At 43.3% G+C, this 19,115-nt stretch overlaps 2 protein-coding genes across 2 annotated transcripts in view; both read left to right on the top strand.

The window, feature by feature from the left end:
- The first annotated feature begins 529 nt into the window (after window positions 1–529).
- Window positions 530–16,720, top strand: supv3l1 (SUV3-like helicase). The gene is made up of 16 exons (XM_079496540.1): window positions 530–954; window positions 1,606–1,683; window positions 2,237–2,344; window positions 2,449–2,563; window positions 4,137–4,305; window positions 6,199–6,310; window positions 7,324–7,401; window positions 8,585–8,676; window positions 9,305–9,485; window positions 9,868–9,961; window positions 10,869–10,988; window positions 11,969–12,068; window positions 12,228–12,308; window positions 13,244–13,420; window positions 14,620–14,768; window positions 15,595–16,720. Exons 1-16 carry the CDS (start codon window positions 690–692, stop codon window positions 16,052–16,054), a joined length of 2,379 nt encoding a protein of 792 aa, XP_079352666.1. The 5' UTR covers window positions 530–689; the 3' UTR covers window positions 16,055–16,720.
- Window positions 16,721–17,486: 766 nt separating this feature from the next.
- LOC306919653 (hexokinase HKDC1-like) overlaps window positions 17,487–19,115 on the top strand; it is a gene marked incomplete at both ends in the record, with an annotated part of 24,634 nt that continues 23,005 nt past the window's right edge. The window contains one exon of the mRNA XM_079496209.1: window positions 17,487–17,549. Within this exon, the coding sequence (XP_079352335.1) occupies window positions 17,487–17,549 (63 nt within the window). The remainder of the gene's footprint in view (window positions 17,550–19,115) is intronic.

Below are 19,115 nucleotides of genomic sequence, written 5' to 3'. Positions count from 1 at the left end.
CTTAAATATGACGTCATGACATTGTTGACAGACAGGCAGGACCAGGACGCAATGTTTTAGGACAAACATTATGCCTGTTGTTAATACATCGCTTTTTAATTTATTTGTATCTGAAAATGGTATATTTAAAATATTTGTGGAAAGAAATATGATTATTCTTAAGGTTTTTCATCAAAATATGTAACGTTCAACATTAATTTCCTTGACAATTACATACCGGCAAGTTACTAGAGAGCTAAGGTGCATGGGGGCCAGGTTTGCCGTGTCTGCTTTATAAGCGATTTTGTGCTTGTTTTCTGTAAAAGTGCTTGGAAAACATTTCAATTGGTAGTTGCGGGTTGCGGCGTTTTATTTTGGGTTTGTTTCATAATGTTGTTTAAACCTTGTAAAAAAATTTCATTTTATTAAAAATAGCAGATCAAGTTGCGAGCTTGTAGATCTGCTATTTTCAAATAGTCGCTTCTTTTAGGCTTGTTTTCATAGACCTGGTTGCTTGTTTCTTTCGAAACCTGGCAACACTGATTGGGGTCCTGTCCCACGTTGGTGTCTCAGAGGAAGGAAGATGTTGAATGATGTTGACCGGCTGCCCTCTGCACTTCTTCATTTAAATAACACCAAATGAACAACACATCTATTCATATCAAACCCAAAACAACAAGGCACCAATATTATCCACAGCACAGACCAAGATGTCAGTAAACCGGTGCGTGTATGTGTTGTCTCGCGTCCCACGCAGAATGAACGCGTTGATGACTCGAGGCACCACAGTCCCCACGGCGTTGTTCAAACAGTCGTCGGTTGTCCCCGTGGGTGCATCTTCTTCCAGACGTCATGTGTCATCCAACAACAACTCGACACCCCTCGACACGTCTCTTTTCGTCCCCCTCGCCATCAAGACGGAAGCCTTGGAGGATGGCGGCGTGGGGGCCGAGTTGACGCAACCTCTGGACAAAAGTGAGCAACGATTGATTGATTGTACAGTTTGCAGAATGGGTACAGTTCAAGGAAAGTACAGGTCAATAACAAAACTGCCAAGAGGATAATACCAGAAAAAGCACTAAGACTTGCTTACCTGGTTGATCGATTACTTTATTAGTTTTGCAAATTGTACAGAGGTATGGTTTACATGATTGTTAAAAGCCTAGCATAAAAAGCCACAAGGGCTTGTTTCCATTGTGGTCTTGTGTATTCAATTTATTCATTAATACATTTAAAGACCTACAATAATAAACAAGACATGGCTCATACATAATCAACACTATTTAGAATCTTAGAATGAGTTTTTCTTCATTCTGTTAGTGTTGTTACATGACATATCAGTGATAACATGACTAACATGGTGCCCACGGACTGGACCTGTATCTCACTCCACCCAATTAGCCTAAGATTTAGAAATGTCAGAATCAATTAAATACATCTACGAGAGTCTAAATCTTACGCTACCACCACCACCCAATACGTAAACACCATGGCTACATTGTGAATGATGGCCTGCCTAGTGCCTGCCCCTCAATTGTACCCCTTTAAGTTTAAATAAAGCTTATGATGATGATGACAGCTGAGCTGAGCTATCCAGTTTATGATTCCTAATCCTATCATTGTCAGACGAACTACTGAAAATCCTGAACCGCTTCTACAAGAGGAAAGAGATGCAGAAGCTGGCAGCAGACCAGGGTCTCGATGGTGAGAATTACAATCTGTGTGTTACTTAGGACTGCACAACATTTCAAAACATGTTTTTGTTTCCTGAATCAATTACCATTTGAACTTAATTAACCCATTTAGGCCTGAGGTCGAAATTTAAAAAAAAAATGTCTTCTAAATTCTGACAGTTTTCTGAAGTACCTCATGTTTCTGTATCAGTGGTGCTCAATATTTCATGTCAATATGTTGTTCCAGGTACCTGGAACTACATTTTCACAATTTTTCAAAAATAGCAGACCTACAAGCTCGTAGTGCGGCACTCGGTGCCGCGCTATGAGCTTGTAGATCTGCTATTTTTCAATAGCTAAAGTATAACATAATGCTTTAAAACACCAAAAGGGGTTCACGCCCAAAATGGGTTAAGAACAATCTAATCCATGACCCCTTAAAAAGCAACAGTACTTGACAGTTTGAAACAGCTTTGGATTTATTTTCTATTAATATGCCTGTTGGTAGTATAGTGCCAAAAACCTTGTTAACCGACATATACCTCTTGGGTTTTGTGTGTGTTCTTGTGCATTTGTGCATGCAGCCCGTCTGTTCCACCAGGCTTTCGTCAGTTTCAGGAAGTATGTTTTGGAGATGACGTCGATCACCGCTGAGCTACACATAATCCTGAACGATATCTGCTGTGGGGCAGGTGTGTTTATTTGTCGTATTGTAATGCAAGTGACATTTACAGCAAATTATAATGGAGAGAGAACGATGTTTGAGTCTTAATTTCTGTTTCTTTTTGTTGTCCAGGTCATATAGATGACATCTTTCCATATTTCATGCGTCATGCCAAACAGATCTTCCCCATGTTGGATTGCATCGATGACCTGAGGAAAATCTCTGACCTAAGAGTCCCTGCCAACTGGTAGGTTTCATACGTTTACTGTTACATGTCACGTGATCAACCACAAAGTCACTTCAAACTAAAACACTATGCTAATTCCCCTGGCAGAAATAAAACGGGCAGGTAGACAGAATAACAATGTTAACCAAAGGATATGGCTGTTTATCATAGGCTGAAACCCTTACCTTGTGGCTCATATATTGGTGTCAGTATGTATGTGTTGGGTTGTGTTTATGTGTGCATTTGGCTTTTTATCAGCTTGCAGAGCTGATCTACATTTACTGACGACAATAGTGGACACTTTCATGATTGGCTGCCCCTAGGCTGCCTCTAAGCCAATGGGAGACTTATCCATAAAACCTGTAGTCTGTTCAGACTAGATATTAAATAAATATTATTGGGCGTTGCAGTTTGTTGGAGCCATATGTGTGCAAGAGGGGGCGGAAGTGTGCAGGAAGTGTGGAAGGCACGTTACGTCACGCTGTCACTCAAGTGATTACTGGCCAATCACAGCGCATCTTTTCCGGGACTTATCAGAACCGAACATGCGCTCTGTGACGCACGCTCATGCTTCCGCGGGGCTTCGCAAGAAATCTCGGGAATGTTTTGCCCTCCCTTGATCACATACGCTCCAGAGCCGGAAAGGGTGTCTACGTTTATATGTCTATGGTCTGATAGATGGATAGATAGAATACTTTATTGGCAGTTTAAGAAAATTACAGAAAATGACATCATTTAAAAAAACCGCCAAATGGACTTAGACACAAAAAAGCCTTCGCTTGTTTCCATTGTGGTCCACTTTGTAACATGAAACTATACACAAACATACTGTACAAACAAAACAACCATGGAACATAATAAATAATCCTTATATATAAGGCTGGGAGCGCCTCAGCTATATACATAGGACAAGAGGTGAGTTGAGTGTCCTGAAACTGGGGGGAACTAGATCATATGGACTTCCTCTGGTTGAGTACCTGTGAGCATCCCTCACTCTGGGCAGGTAGCCCAGCAGGTACTTAGCAACAGAGGCATCTAGGATCTTGAAGACCAGACACAATGAGAGCTGAGATACTCTCTCCTGAACGTCATAAAAACCCATACTCTGAACTCTGCAGCGTGATGGAGGCTGTGTTGTGAATTTGTGAATCAATACCGCCCCCATCTGGTGGAGTCAGGTTAAGCATTATCTCCTGAACAGATGACTCATTGTATTACTTGAGTACCATCTATGCTATTGCTGAACTCTGGTTTATTCCGGTTGATCAGGGGCAAAAGCAAACTTGCTGCAAGCAGATATCATATGACTTCAGTCATTTCTTGTTTTTGGGGGGGAGTTGCACCACTCAGTTCACACGGGTGTGATTTTTTGTCTGTCACTGTATGTCTGTACTGTATGTATCTGTGACTATATATAAATTGTATTTTTTTGTCCGCTCTATTGTCAATAGATTCTTTTGGGAGCTTTCAAAACGGTGTGTGGATCTCCTCTCTCCTTTCTCAGTCTTTTTTTTTATCCTGCACCCGTTGCAATTTGTGGATGTGCGTGCACCTCTTGACCATGACTGTATATATAACCATCTGTTTTCTCTAGGTACCCAGAGACCCGTGCCATCCAGAGAAAAGTGATTTTCCATGCTGGTCCCACTAACAGTGGTAAAACCTACCAAGCCATTCAACGTTACCTGGCTGCTGGGAGCGGGGTTTACTGTGGCCCACTAAAACTACTGGCTCACGAGATCTTCGAGAAGAGCAACAAGGCTGTATGTTTTGATCTCTTCCATCTATCTCTCTCTCTCTGTCCTGTCTATATTTTTGCTCAATTTTTTGCTCTTTTACTATACTGTTGCCATTTCCTCTCGCTCTTCCTTAATTGTCTTGCTGTAATTTTTTTCTTGCTGTCTTTCTGTCTTCAACTTAACAATTGTTAGACCTGTGCAACCTATACGTTGTTATACAGTACTTTTCATTCCGGCTTCCTCTTGGTCTCATTCGTTGTTGCTAAACATGTAGCAACATAATTATTATTTGTTTTTATTTTTGAATACGAATTTGAAGGTTTTCAGAAACCTTAAGTTAGATTTTAGAAGGCGTTTTTAGAAGCGTCTAGATGGAAACAATTCTCAGGCATAATTATTTGCCCTAGTGTGAGTGAGTGTTCAAAGATCCAATCTGAAACCTCCCGAGCCGCTTGCGGCCGCCCCGACTATTTTCAAACATGTTTGATATTTATCTGGACTACTCGCTACTGTATGGAACAGCACAGCTGGGGACCGAGAGAAAGACAGCGGCTGTTCCGAAACGAGACACACCCAACACTGTCTCTCCTTATGGAGGAGTAACACCCCGAACACTGTCTCTCCTTATGGAGGAGTAACACCCCGAACACTGTCTCTCCTTATGGAGGAGTAACACCCCGAACACTGTCTCTCCTTATGGAGGAGTAACACCCCGAACACTGTCTCTCCTTATGGAGGAGTAACACCCCGAACACTGTCTCTCCTTATGGAGGAGTAACACCCCGAACACTGTCTCTCCTTATGGAGGAGTAACACCCCGAACACTGTCTCTCCTTATGGAGGAGTAACACCCCGAACACTGTCTCTCCTTATGGAGGAGTAACACCCCGAACACTGTCTCTCCTTATGGAGGAGTAACACCCCCAACACTGTCTCTCCTTATGGAGGAGTAACACCCCGAACACTGTCTCTCCTTATGGAGGAGTATCACCCCCCGAACACTGTCTCTCCTTATGGAGGAGTATCACCCCCCGAACACCGTCTCTCCTTATGGAGGAGTAACACCCCGAACACTGTCTCTCCTCATGGAGGAGTAACACCCCGAACACTGTCTCTCCTTATGGAGGAGTAACACCCCGAACACTGTCTCTCCTTATGGAGTAGTAACACCCCGAACACTGTCTCTCCTTATGGAGGAGTAACACCCCAACACTGTCTCTCCTTATGGAGTAGTAACACCCCGAACACTGTCTCTCCTTATGGAGTAGTAACACCCCGAACACTGTCTCTCCTTATGGAGTAGTAACACCCCGAACACTGTCTCTCCTTATGGAGTAGTAACACCCCGAACACTGTCTCTCCTTATGGAGTAGTAACACCCCAACACTGTCTCTCCTTATGGAGTAGTAACACCCCGAACACTGTCTCTCCTTATGGAGTAGTAACACCCCGAACACTGTCTCTCCTTATGGAGGAGTAACACCCCGAACACTGTCTCTCCTTATGGAGTAGTACAGCAGTATAGCCTACAGCAGTAGGCTATGGCTCCAGTAGGCTACTGCTGCTGTGCTGTGTGGTGTTCTGCACACAAGATTAAGAATGCCTCCTCCAGAACAGATTAATTCGTCCAAAGCAAACTTTTTAGTTTCGTTATAGTGTGCAGTAAAGACGTTTGTTTGACTATTTTAAGTCTACATTTGTGTTTATGTCTAAAACTCTCATACACTATTTAACAATAGGCAGGCTATATCAGCTGTTCTGTGATGCGCACATGCACGCGCGTGCACGTGGCGTCATTAAAACGCTGTGGTACCAGTAAAAAAAACACCATGACACCACTGACTATCAATTCTGTGCATGTTTCCCTGAGTGTGTCTTTGAATTTGACTGACGTCCTGTATGTTCTGTCTGTTTCAGGGCGTGCCTTGTGACTTGGTAACGGGAGAGGAAAGGACATGTGTGGACCCTGAAGGCAGAGCGGCTGAGCATGTGGCGTGCACCATTGAGATGTGTAGTGTCAACACACCGTGTGAGTAGACGGTAACAAACACATTTATAGAAGTCTTAAAGTGCTATTGATGCGGTGAATGATAATGTTGTGGAGGGAAGGCATTAAGACGTATGGCCGAGGTATATCTAATTATCTACCTTTGTCCAGGTAGCCACAGACGTACAGACTGCTTTCGATTAACCCATTTTGGGCGGGAACCCCTTTTGGTGTTAGCATCATGTTATGCTTTAGCTATTGAAAAATAGCAGATCTACAAGCTCATAGCGCGCCACCGAGTGGCGTGCTACGAGCTTGTAGGTCTGCTATTTTTGAAAAATCGAAGAACGACTGACATAAAAACAGCTTTTTCAGAAAACTGTCAGGATGTAGAAGACATTTTTTGAATCTGATCTCAGGTCAAAATGGGTTAATTTGCGGTAATTAAAAAATATAGCACTTTTTAACTAACCACCGCTAATGTCCACGTAAAAACGAGATGAAATAGGCATGATCGGCGTGTAATAAATCATTAATCCAGCCTCGCGCTGATGAAAACAGTGTTCGAAGCGCTAGCAGGCTTCACTGGGCCTCTGCAGAGCCCCCTCTCTATACTAAATCCCCCTTCGAACAAAATCACAGACCACCCTATCTGCACTCATGTTAAAGGTTCCCTCTGGCACCTGGTAGCTAAAGCTCTACCGCCCTCTAAGCTGTTAAGTTTGTTAGTCACATATATTGGGAAAACACTTGATTTGAGCAAATTGAAGGAGTGAATCTTAACAAATGAAGCTGTTTGGATCAATAGGGGGATATTGTCTGAAAAGCTAAACAAGTGTACAGTACTTCCTGCTTTCTTTAAGCTGATGTCATGACATATTGTGCACGATGTACATACAGTATGCACTGTACATCTCAGCATTAACTTTCTCAAGACCTATGACTGACCATCCCTCTTTAGACATTGTCTGCTGTGTAATAGACTTGAATTGAATGGTTGTCATATTGATTGGCCCAGACATTATGTTGACATTGTTGTACATTTGTGTCTGTAGATGAGGTGGCTGTAATCGATGAGATTCAGATGATCAGGGACTCCTCCAGAGGCTGGGCCTGGACGAGAGCACTGTTGGGTTAGTAGTACACTGATAACATATCTCTCGTCTGTGTCCCACTCAGACGCTCTTATCTGGTCTTGTCTCTCACACTGGGTGCGTTCGGAAATGCACGCCAGGAATGTGCTCATTTTTTTTAGTGCACTGGGCCATGATGTCGTAGACCGCCAGTGTGGCTTATTTACGAACGACCAGTTAAAACGACACACCTTCCTGTAACATTGAAAGGTGATTCATAACATTAGCCTACCTGCTGTTGGTCTACAAGTTGATGCGTGTGTAATAATAAAGCTCAAAGGACCAATTTTGTCGCCGGTGAGTGCGCGAGACACCACAGTGACGCACGCATACTGGACAACCCCAACCTCTGAGTAGGGTCGGTCAGAGCGGGCACTCGGCACACCCGGGGCGCAGCTCACTAGAGACATGCCCATATTCTGGGCATGTCATCGTAGGTGAACTTTCCCTGAAAATAGGCAAGTAGTAGTAGGTCGGGAGTGGCTTATTGTCAGTATCAGCCGGTAACACATGGGAGTCTATCCCCGTTACAATGCGCTAGACCCCAGGGAGATGGATTGCTGAGGTGGTCTCCCACACCTACCATCAGCTCCCAGTACTTCCCGCACGACTTGCTGCACCAAGCCGTGCTACTCATTCGCTGAGTTGGCGGTGCCGGGGATCGCACCCATGAACTTGTGGTCCAAAGGCGAGAGCTCTACCGACTGAGCTACCCGGACACTAGGCAAACCTTTGGCGATAAACGCAGATCTATCTGAGAGATCTAGACCTTAGATAGCTTGTAGATTGGCTATTTTCAGTGAAGAGATTTCACCATGCGATCCCTAAACTTTAGATCTTTGCCTTTTTTCTTCACATTTAAACATTGTTCAACTAGCCGATCTACATCGACACGTTTCAAGCACTGGTGAAAATAGGGTCACTAGCATAAAGGGGAAAAAGCTGGACTAAGTAGTAGACGGAACTGAAGTTCTGTAGTATTAGTCATTTTTAAACATTGGTCATGTATAAACATTTTATTACAGTTTACTTAGATATGTTGATCTAAGTTGCTGTTGCAGTTGCTGCTCCCCAAAACCCATGTCTGCTGACCAACCTTCCAACCTTTTTATTGTATCAAGCTCGTTATGTGTGCTTATCCATTTGTGTGGGATAAAGCTCCTTGTTGTGTGTGCTTGTGTAGGTTTGTGTGCAGAGGAGATCCATGTGTGCGGGGAACCTGCTGCCATTAACTTTGTCAGAGAGCTGATGTTCGCCACAGGGGAGGAGATGGAGGTAAGGATGCATGGACAATGTTCAAACGTTTCCAATGCTCGAGCGTTTCCAGATTGTTGCCTCTCGCAATTGTCAAATGCTTCCGTCATACAGTCTGGAGAACGGAATCTCTTTTCATGAGTAAGCAATAAAGCGGATGTGACGCTTCCCCTCACTTGGTGCAGAGGCCAAAACAAGTCCTATTCGAAGCAAACCAGGGTCCGCTGCCTCGCTCAAATTACATGAATGTCCCACTCGTATGACTCTATGCTCCCGTCTGTGGAGCATTAGTTAGATTACTAATGCGTTAGTGAACTGAGGATATGTTTGAAAATAGGGAAAGTGGTTCCTTGAAGCCCTATTAAAATACCAAAGCTAGTATAAGCTCACAACACATTATTTTCAGTGTCTTTCTTATTTTTTTATTTCTGAAAATATATTTTTTTAAATATAATTAGAATTTATTAGGAAAGGCTTTAAAAAAGGTATCTTTTCTCACAACCCATAAAAACGGGTCATGATGACTCATGATGTATGATTGAAAAACGTGTTCTATGAGATAAGAGGAGGAATCTGAGTGATGTAATCCAATCTCTCTCTCCTCACATCCCTTCATGGAACTCCCCCTCTCTCCGTGTGGCCTCTCTAGGTTAATACATACGAGCGTTTAACTCCGTTCTCAATCTTGGACCATGCTCTGGAATCACTAGACAACGTCAGACCAGGAGACTGTATCGTCTGCTTCAGTAAAAATGACATCTATTCAATCAGCAGACAGATAGAGGTCCGAGGGCTAGAATGTGCTGTAATCTATGGAAGCCTACCACCAGGTATGGAAGTGGCTTTTAGTGTTTATTTTATTTTTCTAATAAAGTTGTTTTTATTTTGTTGTTACCTCTGTAAAGCCCCCCATCTAAAGCGTCTTTCGGTACTCAGAAAAGCGCTATATAAGTTTGAGATATTATTATTATTAAGTGTGAATGGTGTTTGGTTGTGGTTTTTCTTTGCTAGCTTACATTTGATTGTATAACAATGTCAACGATGTCAACCTTTAGTCTACTCTGACTAAAGGTTAAATCGTTCTTTTGGAAGAAAATACAGATTTTGTTGACAAATTTTAATAAATGAGGCATTGAGGATGGCATGAGGATTGTTTTAGTTGGTTGTGTAATATTTGCTAAGAAAAATATTTTGTTCCTCTGTCATTACCAGGCACCAAGCTGGCCCAGGCCAAGAAGTTCAATGACCCTAATGACCCGTGCAAGATCCTGGTTGCAACAGATGCCATTGGCATGGGCCTCAACCTGTAAATACCTTTTCTGCCCCCATTCTTTTCATTATAAACCTGTAATAACCAGGTGTATCTCAGTATGTGTGTTGCTAATGTGTATGCACATATAGTGTAAATGTGTTGCACAAAATGGGTTTATAAAATGTAGCGTTACTGTAATCTAATGCCTAATTTATGCTCCGTTGTACGACGGTGTCGTGTGCTGAAATAGCAGATCGGCAAACTCCCAACGCGTTGCAGATGTGACATGGTGTGAGCTTGTAGATCAGCATTTTTCGGCGTATGACACTTTACGTGCGATTAAGTATCAATAAGGCTTCAAACTAGGGTTGTCCCGATCCGATCACGTGATCGGAAAAATCGGGGCTGATCAAGTCATTTTCAAATAATCGGATCGGGAGCTAAAAATACTTGATCGGGACATCCTAATTTATTATATTATATCCATATCATGATATTAGACTGGATATTGTCTGTGATTTTGGAAATATATAACTTTATCGGATCGGGAAAAATCTGTATCAAATGAACAGAAACGGATCGGGAGCAAAAAACACGTGATCGGGACATCCCTACTTCAAGCCTTTGACTAGGATGGAATTGTTGTTTAAAATTATTGAAAGAAATTGTAATGCTTTTTAAACACATTATGTGCCCTTTCATTCTTTCAAAAGTGCGACGTGGGGTGCCCATCCGATTTTGTTTTGTTTTTCAAGATGTGTACAGACGTCCTGGGCACTGCATGGGTTAGTTCCTAGGAGGACGTCTTGGGCACACATTGTGTTAACTTGCATCTTAATGAACCTCTTTGCCTCTCTCTCACTTCACCCTCCTTCTCTTGCGATGGCCCCTCTTTTGTTCTCCATCTCTTATCTTCTCCCCGTTCTCTTGTTTTATGTGCGTCTTCTTAACTCTTGTCTAGGAGTATAAAGCGCATCATCTTCAACAGCTTGGTGAAGCCCAATGTTAACGAGAAGGGAGAAAAGCACATGGAAACCATCAGCACGTCACAGGCTCTGCAGATCGCTGGACGGGCAGGCAGGTCTGTCTGTGTTCCATATTTGTCATTATTACATGTATTATGTGTGAGAGGGGGAGGGGCAGACCCAGAGACACCAACAGCGGCGTAACTAGACGTCAGCATCCCCCCGCCACGCCGCCGGTGAAAACAGCCCAAACTGCGTTTTAGTTTATAAACAGCAGGGCACTGTACAGTAGTTGTGAACATACCTACGTATCTTGTAAACAGAGCAGCAGCAGCTGGTGAAAACAGCCCAAACTGTGTTTTAGTTTATAAACAGCAGGGCACTGTACAGTAGTTGTGAACATACCTACGTATCTTGTAAACAGAGCAGCAGCAGCTGGTGAAAACAGCCCAAACTGCGTTTTAGTTTATAAACAGCAGGGCACTGTACAGTAGTTGTGAACATACCTATCTTGTAAACAGAGCAGCAGCAGCAGCTGGTGAAAACAGCCCAAGCTGCCTTTTGGTTTATAAACAGCGGGGCCCTGTACAGTAGTTGTGAACATACCTACGTATCTTGTAAACAGAGCAGCAGCAGCTGGTGAAAACAGCCCAAACTGTGTTTTAGTTTATAAACAGCAGGGCACTGTACAGTAGTTGTGAACATACCTATCTTGTAAACAGAGCAGCAGCAGCAGCTGGTGAAAACAGCCCAAGCTGCCTTTTGGTTTATAAACAGCGGGGCCCTGTACAGTAGTTGTGAACGTACCTGCCACGATTGTGAACAGAGCAGCTCAGCGTAGCCGGGGGAGCCCACTGCACCCTTGCCTCTTCTGACTTCCTCCACATTATTAGCTTACACACTCCACCAGAGCTGCTAGCAGCAGCCACCACCGGGTTCCGCTGTCATTGCATCTCTCGGGTGGGCGGCCGTCCTCTGGACCCCCAACGCAATTGCGTTGTCTGCCCCTGGACACCAATGTTACCTGTCACTTAATGGTGGCTTGTCACAATGCTAACAAGTAATAGTTATTCCTTTGATTTCTGTCGTCTCACAGGTTCGCCTCCATATATAACGAAGGAGAGGTAACGACAATGAACAGAGTTGACCTGCCTGTCCTGAAGGAAATCCTCAGCCACAGCGTGGAGCCCATAGAGGTTAAGAGACATTACACACGCACGCACGCACACACACAGACCTGCTCGACTCCAAAGAGACACTGCCATATGATATATTCAGTTATGGACCAAATGCACAAATGATTGCAATCATACCAAACGCCTGAGGTATTTCTGACATGTTCTCCTCTGGCTCAGACTGCAGGTCTCCATCCTACTGCTGAACAAGTAGAGATGTTTGCCTATCATCTGCCTGACGCAACGCTCTCCAACCTTCTAGTAAGTCTATCCATTTGACTGTCAATCCACCTCCTGTTTCTCATCGCTACATTTACTCAAGTACTGTAAAATAGGTCTTTTTTACTTCGGTGATGATTTTTATACATTTTATACATTTGAAAACTTGTTAAATGGGACATTCCGCATAATGAGTACTTTCTACTTTTGGTACTTTGCTTACATTTTGATGCTAATACTTTTGTACTTCCACTCAAGTACATTTTGAATTCATTTTCTTGTAAGGCCTGACTCACACGGTCGCAACAGATTGATGTATGCTTGTTGTATGCAAAGGGTGTGATACAGCTTGCCCCAATGCATTTCCAATGGGAGTCACATGGTTTGACACAACATTTGTGTTGTATGAGGGGGAGGGGCGCAGTCGAAACACAGCCGAAAGCCATACAACAGCTTGTAGTCCAAAATGTGGACTACAAACCATGTGACTTCCATTGGAAATGCATTGGGGCGGCCATGACACTCACAACATTCATACAACAAGCATGCATCAATGTTGTATGCTAGATCGAAAGGTGTGAGTGAGGCCTAACAGAGTACTGAGTACATTGCCGTATTGATTGATACTTTTACTTAAGTAAAACATGTGAGTACTTTTTCCACCACTGCTGTTTCTAAGCTTTGGAGCAGCAGAGAGCGACGTGAAAGTGCAGCAATAGAATCAAACCATGGATAATTTGATTATAAGAGTAGCAATTACCATTTAATGTTTTGAAATGAAAGATATTTTAATCAAATACTTTTTTTGGCCAGTCAAGGGATTCAAATCGGTGACCTTCTGCTAACTGACCGCCTGGTCTTATCTTATCTCTTATTTACTTTACACCAGCGTATCTTTCATTCTCTTGCAAAAGGAACATCTAAAATTAGCTGGTTTCACGTATTGACCGTATTCAATGTCATGCTCTCTCCTCCAGGACATTTTTGTCAGCCTCTCTCAGGTGGACGGTCTCTATTTTGTCTGCAACATTGACGACTTCAAGTTCCTGGCCGACATGATCCAGCATATCCCGCTCAACCTGAGGTCGCGCTACGTGTTCTGTACCGCACCAATCAACAAGAAACAACCCTTTGTATGCACGTCCTTCCTAAAGGTAAGGACACGTAGAGGGGAGGAAGGGAACTAAGGGATGCTGGGATGGAAGGAGAAGAAAATAAACAGAGAAGGAAGATCAGGCTAAACTCAACTGTTTATCACAGTGCTGCCATCTAGTGTTCTTAGTCCTGCTCCTGCTGGATTTGCTAGGCTTACTGCTAGTTGGGGGTGGGCAAAAAAAAATCATGATTTATATTGGTTATAATTGCATTTTCACTCAATATCGTATTGAATCGTGTGGTAAGTAAATTGTCCTACCCCTACTGCTAGTCACTACATTATTAATACAATGCATATCTCTGCTGTTGGCAAGAAACCACCTAACTCCAACAAAACGGATATTTTGAAAACCAAGCAATACTGGCTCATCGAAGTTGGTGTTGTGACTTTATATGTTGTCAATTACTTGCATGTGAGGGGGAGAGGTGGTGGAGTTAGCTGCTTTAGCAGACAGTTTGAGGGTCCAATGGACTTAAGAGGTTTTGTCCAAAGCGCTTTTTTACTACTTTTCATTGATTCAATATTAAATTGAACAGTATGGTATAACACTTTAAGTGTTTTAAGGACTTGTGGTCAACATTTCAAAACAATGGAGAGTGTGGGAAAAGAGGTGCAAGCAGATTGGAATCAGTGGAGAAAAGTGTCAGGTGTGATAGGAAAGTATCAGAATGCATGAAAGGGAAGTTGTACAAGACGGTGGTGAGACCAGCTATGTTGTATGGTTTTTAGAGACAGTCGCACTGAGGAAAAGACAGGAAGCAGAGCTAGAGGTAGCAGAGACTAAAATGTTCTCTCTCAGTGTAACAAGGAGGGATAGGATCAGGAACGAGTTCATCAGAGGGACAGCGCATGTCGGATGTTTTGGAGATAAGAGAGGCCGGACTGAGATGGTTTGGACACATACAGTACAGAGAAGGGATAGTGAGTATATCGGTGGAAGCATACGTTGAGGTTGGAACTGCCAGGCAGGAGGCCCAGAGGAAGACCAAAGAGAAGATTTATGGGTGTAGTGAAAGAGGAAATGAAGTTTAGTTGGTGTGAGAGAAGAGGACGCAGAGGACAGGGTGATATGGAGGCAGATGATTCGCTGTGGCAACCCCTGAAGGGAAAAGCCGAAAGGAAAAGAAGAGGTATGGTTATGGTTATAACAGCAGTATAGGAATAACAACAGTGTGTTGTAATGTGTCCCCCATGCAGTTCGCCCGTCAGTTCAGTCGAGACGAGCCATTGACATTTGACTGGGTCTGTCGACATATCAGCTGGCCTCTGTCTGCGCCCCAAAACATCAAAGACCTCGTCCACCTGGAGGCCGTTCACGATGTACTGGACCTCTACCTCTGGCTGAGGTAACTTTTGTCTTTTATTATTTATTCTTGAGTATTACCTCTGAAAAGCTATGTTAGTTATTTAACCTCCATTAAGACCTGGAACGCATCTGTGTCGCCTTAGCCTTTAACCACTTTAACCATTATTTAAAATCACACCCGTGTGAAGTGAGTGGTGCAACTCCGTGTGTGGGTCCCCGGGGGGGTCTCCGGAAGCTCCAGACCCACAGGAATGCACCCAGGGTGCCGGCCCGGTTCCGGCGAGCCGCCCTGCGTCCGAAACGGGTGAGAAATGACAGAGTTACTGTGTGGGGGTCCCTCTACTGTACCCTCTACTGTACTGTACTGTCACTGTACTGTACTGGCACACCCGAAATCACCATATATACAGTTAATCTGTGCGTGTGTTTGTGTGTGTGTTAGGTTGTGTTAGGTGGGGAAAAACAACAATGCTGTTTTCGTGCTCAGACCCAGGCACCCACACCTAGCTCCATAAGGGAGTGGTTGCACCACTCAACAATGTAGCTGTTGAAAAACAGCAGATCTACAAGCTCGAGCTTGCAGAATTGCAAAGATCGTGTGCAAATCTTACTTTGAATATACTGTATATTCTTTCGCAGCCAATGTTTTTAACCCCAATGTTTGCTTCTCGGGGGTCGTTGGAACAACATATTTTCAGATGGGGGTCAGGGGCCAATTACATATACATTTTGGGGTCCTTGACATGAAAAGGTTTGAGAACCACTCGCATAGAAACATAGTTTTTTTCCGAAAAGACATTTTGTAGAATCTGGTCCTCAGGTCAAAACCCCTTTAAAACATGAATATTGTGTGTCTCTCCCGCCAGCTATCGTTTCATGGACATGTTCCCGGACACAGCCCTGGTCCGGGGCATCCAACGTGAACTCGATGACATCATCCAGCAGGGAGTCCTCAACATCACGCGCCTCATCCGAGCCACGGAAGCGACCGCCGCCGCCAGGCCGGCACTGGCAGCGTCGCCGCAGCGCAAACACGCCAGAGGGCCACCGCCTGGTAGCAGAAAGCCCTCCGCTACCAGAGTGCTTTCAGAGTGCGGTCATACGGTACCCGAAGCAGAGCAAGCGTCGGGAGGCAAGACGACAAATGCCAGTTCTCTCGCCAGTCGCCTGGTACGCGACGGACTGTTGACCTCTGATTTGCTGAGACAGCTGCAGAGGGAGTGGTCTAAAGAACACAGCGTCTCGCAGGAGGACCTGGCCGATCAGAAGGTGCTGAGAGGTTCCAGTTCCAGAGGGAAAAAGAAAAAGCAGACGGAGGAGGACTAGATATTTTTTTGTAACTTGTTTTTTATCCAGTGGTTCCAGAGGCCTATTCAACAAAACGTGTCCCATACTGCATTTACATTCAAAACCAGGACGGTTCTATGGTCCCTATCCGGGAAAGACACTATCTCAGCAATTACAGGACCATATAAACTGAGCTGAAGCAGAATTGTGTGGTTATCGCGGACGACCGAGTAGTGAGTGATTCATTACGGTCATTGTTTCGGCGTGGTTATAATATCGGTTGCCTTGCCTTGTTTCATATTTTTATTGCTTATTGCCAGTAACATTTACTTGGCAGCTAAAGTATTCCGTCCCCACTCCCCACCATTTGTATCTTCCCTGAGCATGGTGGAAAAAAATTATGCCGCACAAAAGGCCTGTGACGTTAATTGTCTGACAATAATATACCCACAGGCAACGGCCATTTTGGGAGATGTAATGCGGAATCACTGTTACCCTTGTCTTCACGCCTTAGTACAGTGTTCTACTGTATATGGATGTGTGGAAGTCATATATATATATTACAATTTAGGTTCACATGCTTTCACAAGGATTAAATGCTGTTTTAGAAGCATTTGCACCCCACTCATTGTGTATGAATGTAATTATTTCTTGAAAACTCAAAGGTTATAAGCAAGTGAATAAAAATTTACATTTTAAAACCAACTAATCACAGACCTACCAGTGCATACATTTAGTGTAAATATTCCATATTTTTCAGTTGTAGGATGCTAATCAATAATTATTTTGATTCATGTTAAGTCTTGGCTTGCCGCTTAAGGTGTATGCCCTCATTACTGCATTCCTCTAGCTAGGGATTATCTCCATAGTCACCCCACACACCAGGAACGCAACTCAATCTGCTGCAGACCAAATAAAACATTGCTTCTTTCGAAAGATTGACACTCCAACTGGAGTTATGGTCTGGGCCTGGGGGGGATAAACCTAACCCCATCTGGTATAATTGTATGCTATTAAAAGTTAGAAAATAGTCAGGCGATGTGTGTCATCACCAGAGAACAAATATAGACAGAACTGTACCAAGACATGAGGGAAATATTGACGGGAGGGGGTCGTCAGGAAACAGGAGAATGGGGGGTTTGGCTTGTTGGTTAATCATTGAAGTCAGAACAGGCGCTGGTCAGGATTTATCTGCCAAGCCAGCCATTCATTAAGTTAGCTAGCAGCAGGTAAACGAGACGTTGAGTGCTTAACTCTGAGATAGGCAATGAAGAGCTGAAAAAACTCACACTGGAATTGTACATTTAGGAAATAGATGAATAGCTGTTGATCAACTGAATGTTCGCTGAGAGAGAACACTTAAATCTGCTATTGCAACAAAACAAAAACAATTAAATCCCTGTTTGTTAGTTGTACTGACAGAGGAAGGCTTGAAACAAGACTTGCATGGTGGAGGATTACTATAGTCAAGATGTTTGCTGTTCATCTCCTCTCCTTTTACTTCTCCAAACTACAGGAGGACCCCACAAAGAAGGTAAGAAACACTGCTGTATAACATTTCTTACTGACAAACAAAACTTGCAGTGAAGTTGTAAGAAACCTCTTTTGTCTTTGTCTGTAGAGAGGAAACCATTTCATTGATTGGCCCAAACGGAAGTGTAATAATGCATGAGATGAGGAACTATTTTATTAAATCAATGGCTGACATCTCTCATCTGTGTGACTGATGTGGGTTAATCAAGAGTAGATTTCAGAGATAAGATTGTCTTTGCTGAGAAATGATTAACGTCCTTCCGACGCAATGCCATTACTCATTTTTAGGATGGGAGGGGGACACCCACCCTCTCACACACATTGGCACTGAGTCAGGTGTTTGACCAAAAGGACCTTGTCCCCTAAAGGTGTCACTATGGTGACAGTTTAAGTGTGTGTGTGTGTGTGTGTGTGTGTGTGTGTGTGTGTGTGTGTGTGTGTGTGTGTGTGTGTGTGTGTGTGCGCGCACACATAACACAGAATTATTCAGTATATCTAGCTTCCTCTTGTTTCTGTGCGTGCGTCCATCCTTCATGTATGATCAGTCCCCACTCCCCAGTTAAGATTTTTTCAGATTAAAACATTTTTGTGATTGTTGTCACACTTGCATCAGAACGGCTAGAGAACTGGATTAGAGTTGTCACTCTGAAATGCATTACAATGATGGCAAACCACCAGCAGCCTTGCATTCTGAATTACAATGGCTTAAGAAAAATGTCTCTAAACATCTTTATTTTCTATTTGTTTTATTTGGCCTGGAGGATGGAGAACAAAGCACCCAACCTTCAGAACTAAAGGGAGGAAGGAAGGACTCTTCCTCTGAAACTTGCTGACAGGAATTTTAAGAAAGAGGAGAAGAGAGGGTTGATTTATGATGATTTTAAAAGTCATCACTACTATACTGTCTACACAGTAAAATCCTCAGTGTTATGTTATCAATAATGTATAGTTACTGAGAGCGTAAAAAATAACCAAATGGACCCGTAGTTACTAGTTACCATTGGTTGCCTGAATAGCATTGGATCACTGTTAATTGTGTTGACTTAAGACTAAAAGGGCTCAGAGGTAGAGTGGCTGGATGGGAACTGCAAGGTTGCCAGCTCGAACCCAGGCTCTAAGAGTTAATGTCGAAGTGTCCTTGAGCAAGACACTGAACCCCTAATTGCTCCCGATGTGCAGGTTGGTACCTTGCATGGTTTCCTCTGGCGTATGAATGTGTGTGAATGGGTGAATGTAATGCACAATCTATGTAAAGCGCCTTGGATAAAGGTGCCATATAAATGCACCATTTACCATTTAAAATACTATAGGTTTTTGATATTTTGTCGACTAAGACAAGACTAAATGATTTCAGAAGACTAAATAGCACTAAGACTAAATGGTGTGCAGTGTTAATTCCTTCAGCAGATTTTGATTTTGTCCTTTGAATAACACACCATTTAGTCTTAGTCCTATTTCGTCTTCTGAAACTGTTTAGTCTTAGTCTAGTCTTAGTTGACTAAATATCAAAAACCTTAGTCTTTTAGTCGTAGTCAACAAAATTAACACTGTTATTCAAAAGACTAAA

The sequence above is a fragment of the Electrona antarctica genome, assembly GCF_951216825.1.
Source record: "Electrona antarctica genome assembly, chromosome: 3".
Classification (NCBI taxonomy): Eukaryota; Metazoa; Chordata; class Actinopteri; order Myctophiformes; family Myctophidae; genus Electrona; species Electrona antarctica.
This window is presented reverse-complemented; position numbering and strand designations above follow the sequence as displayed.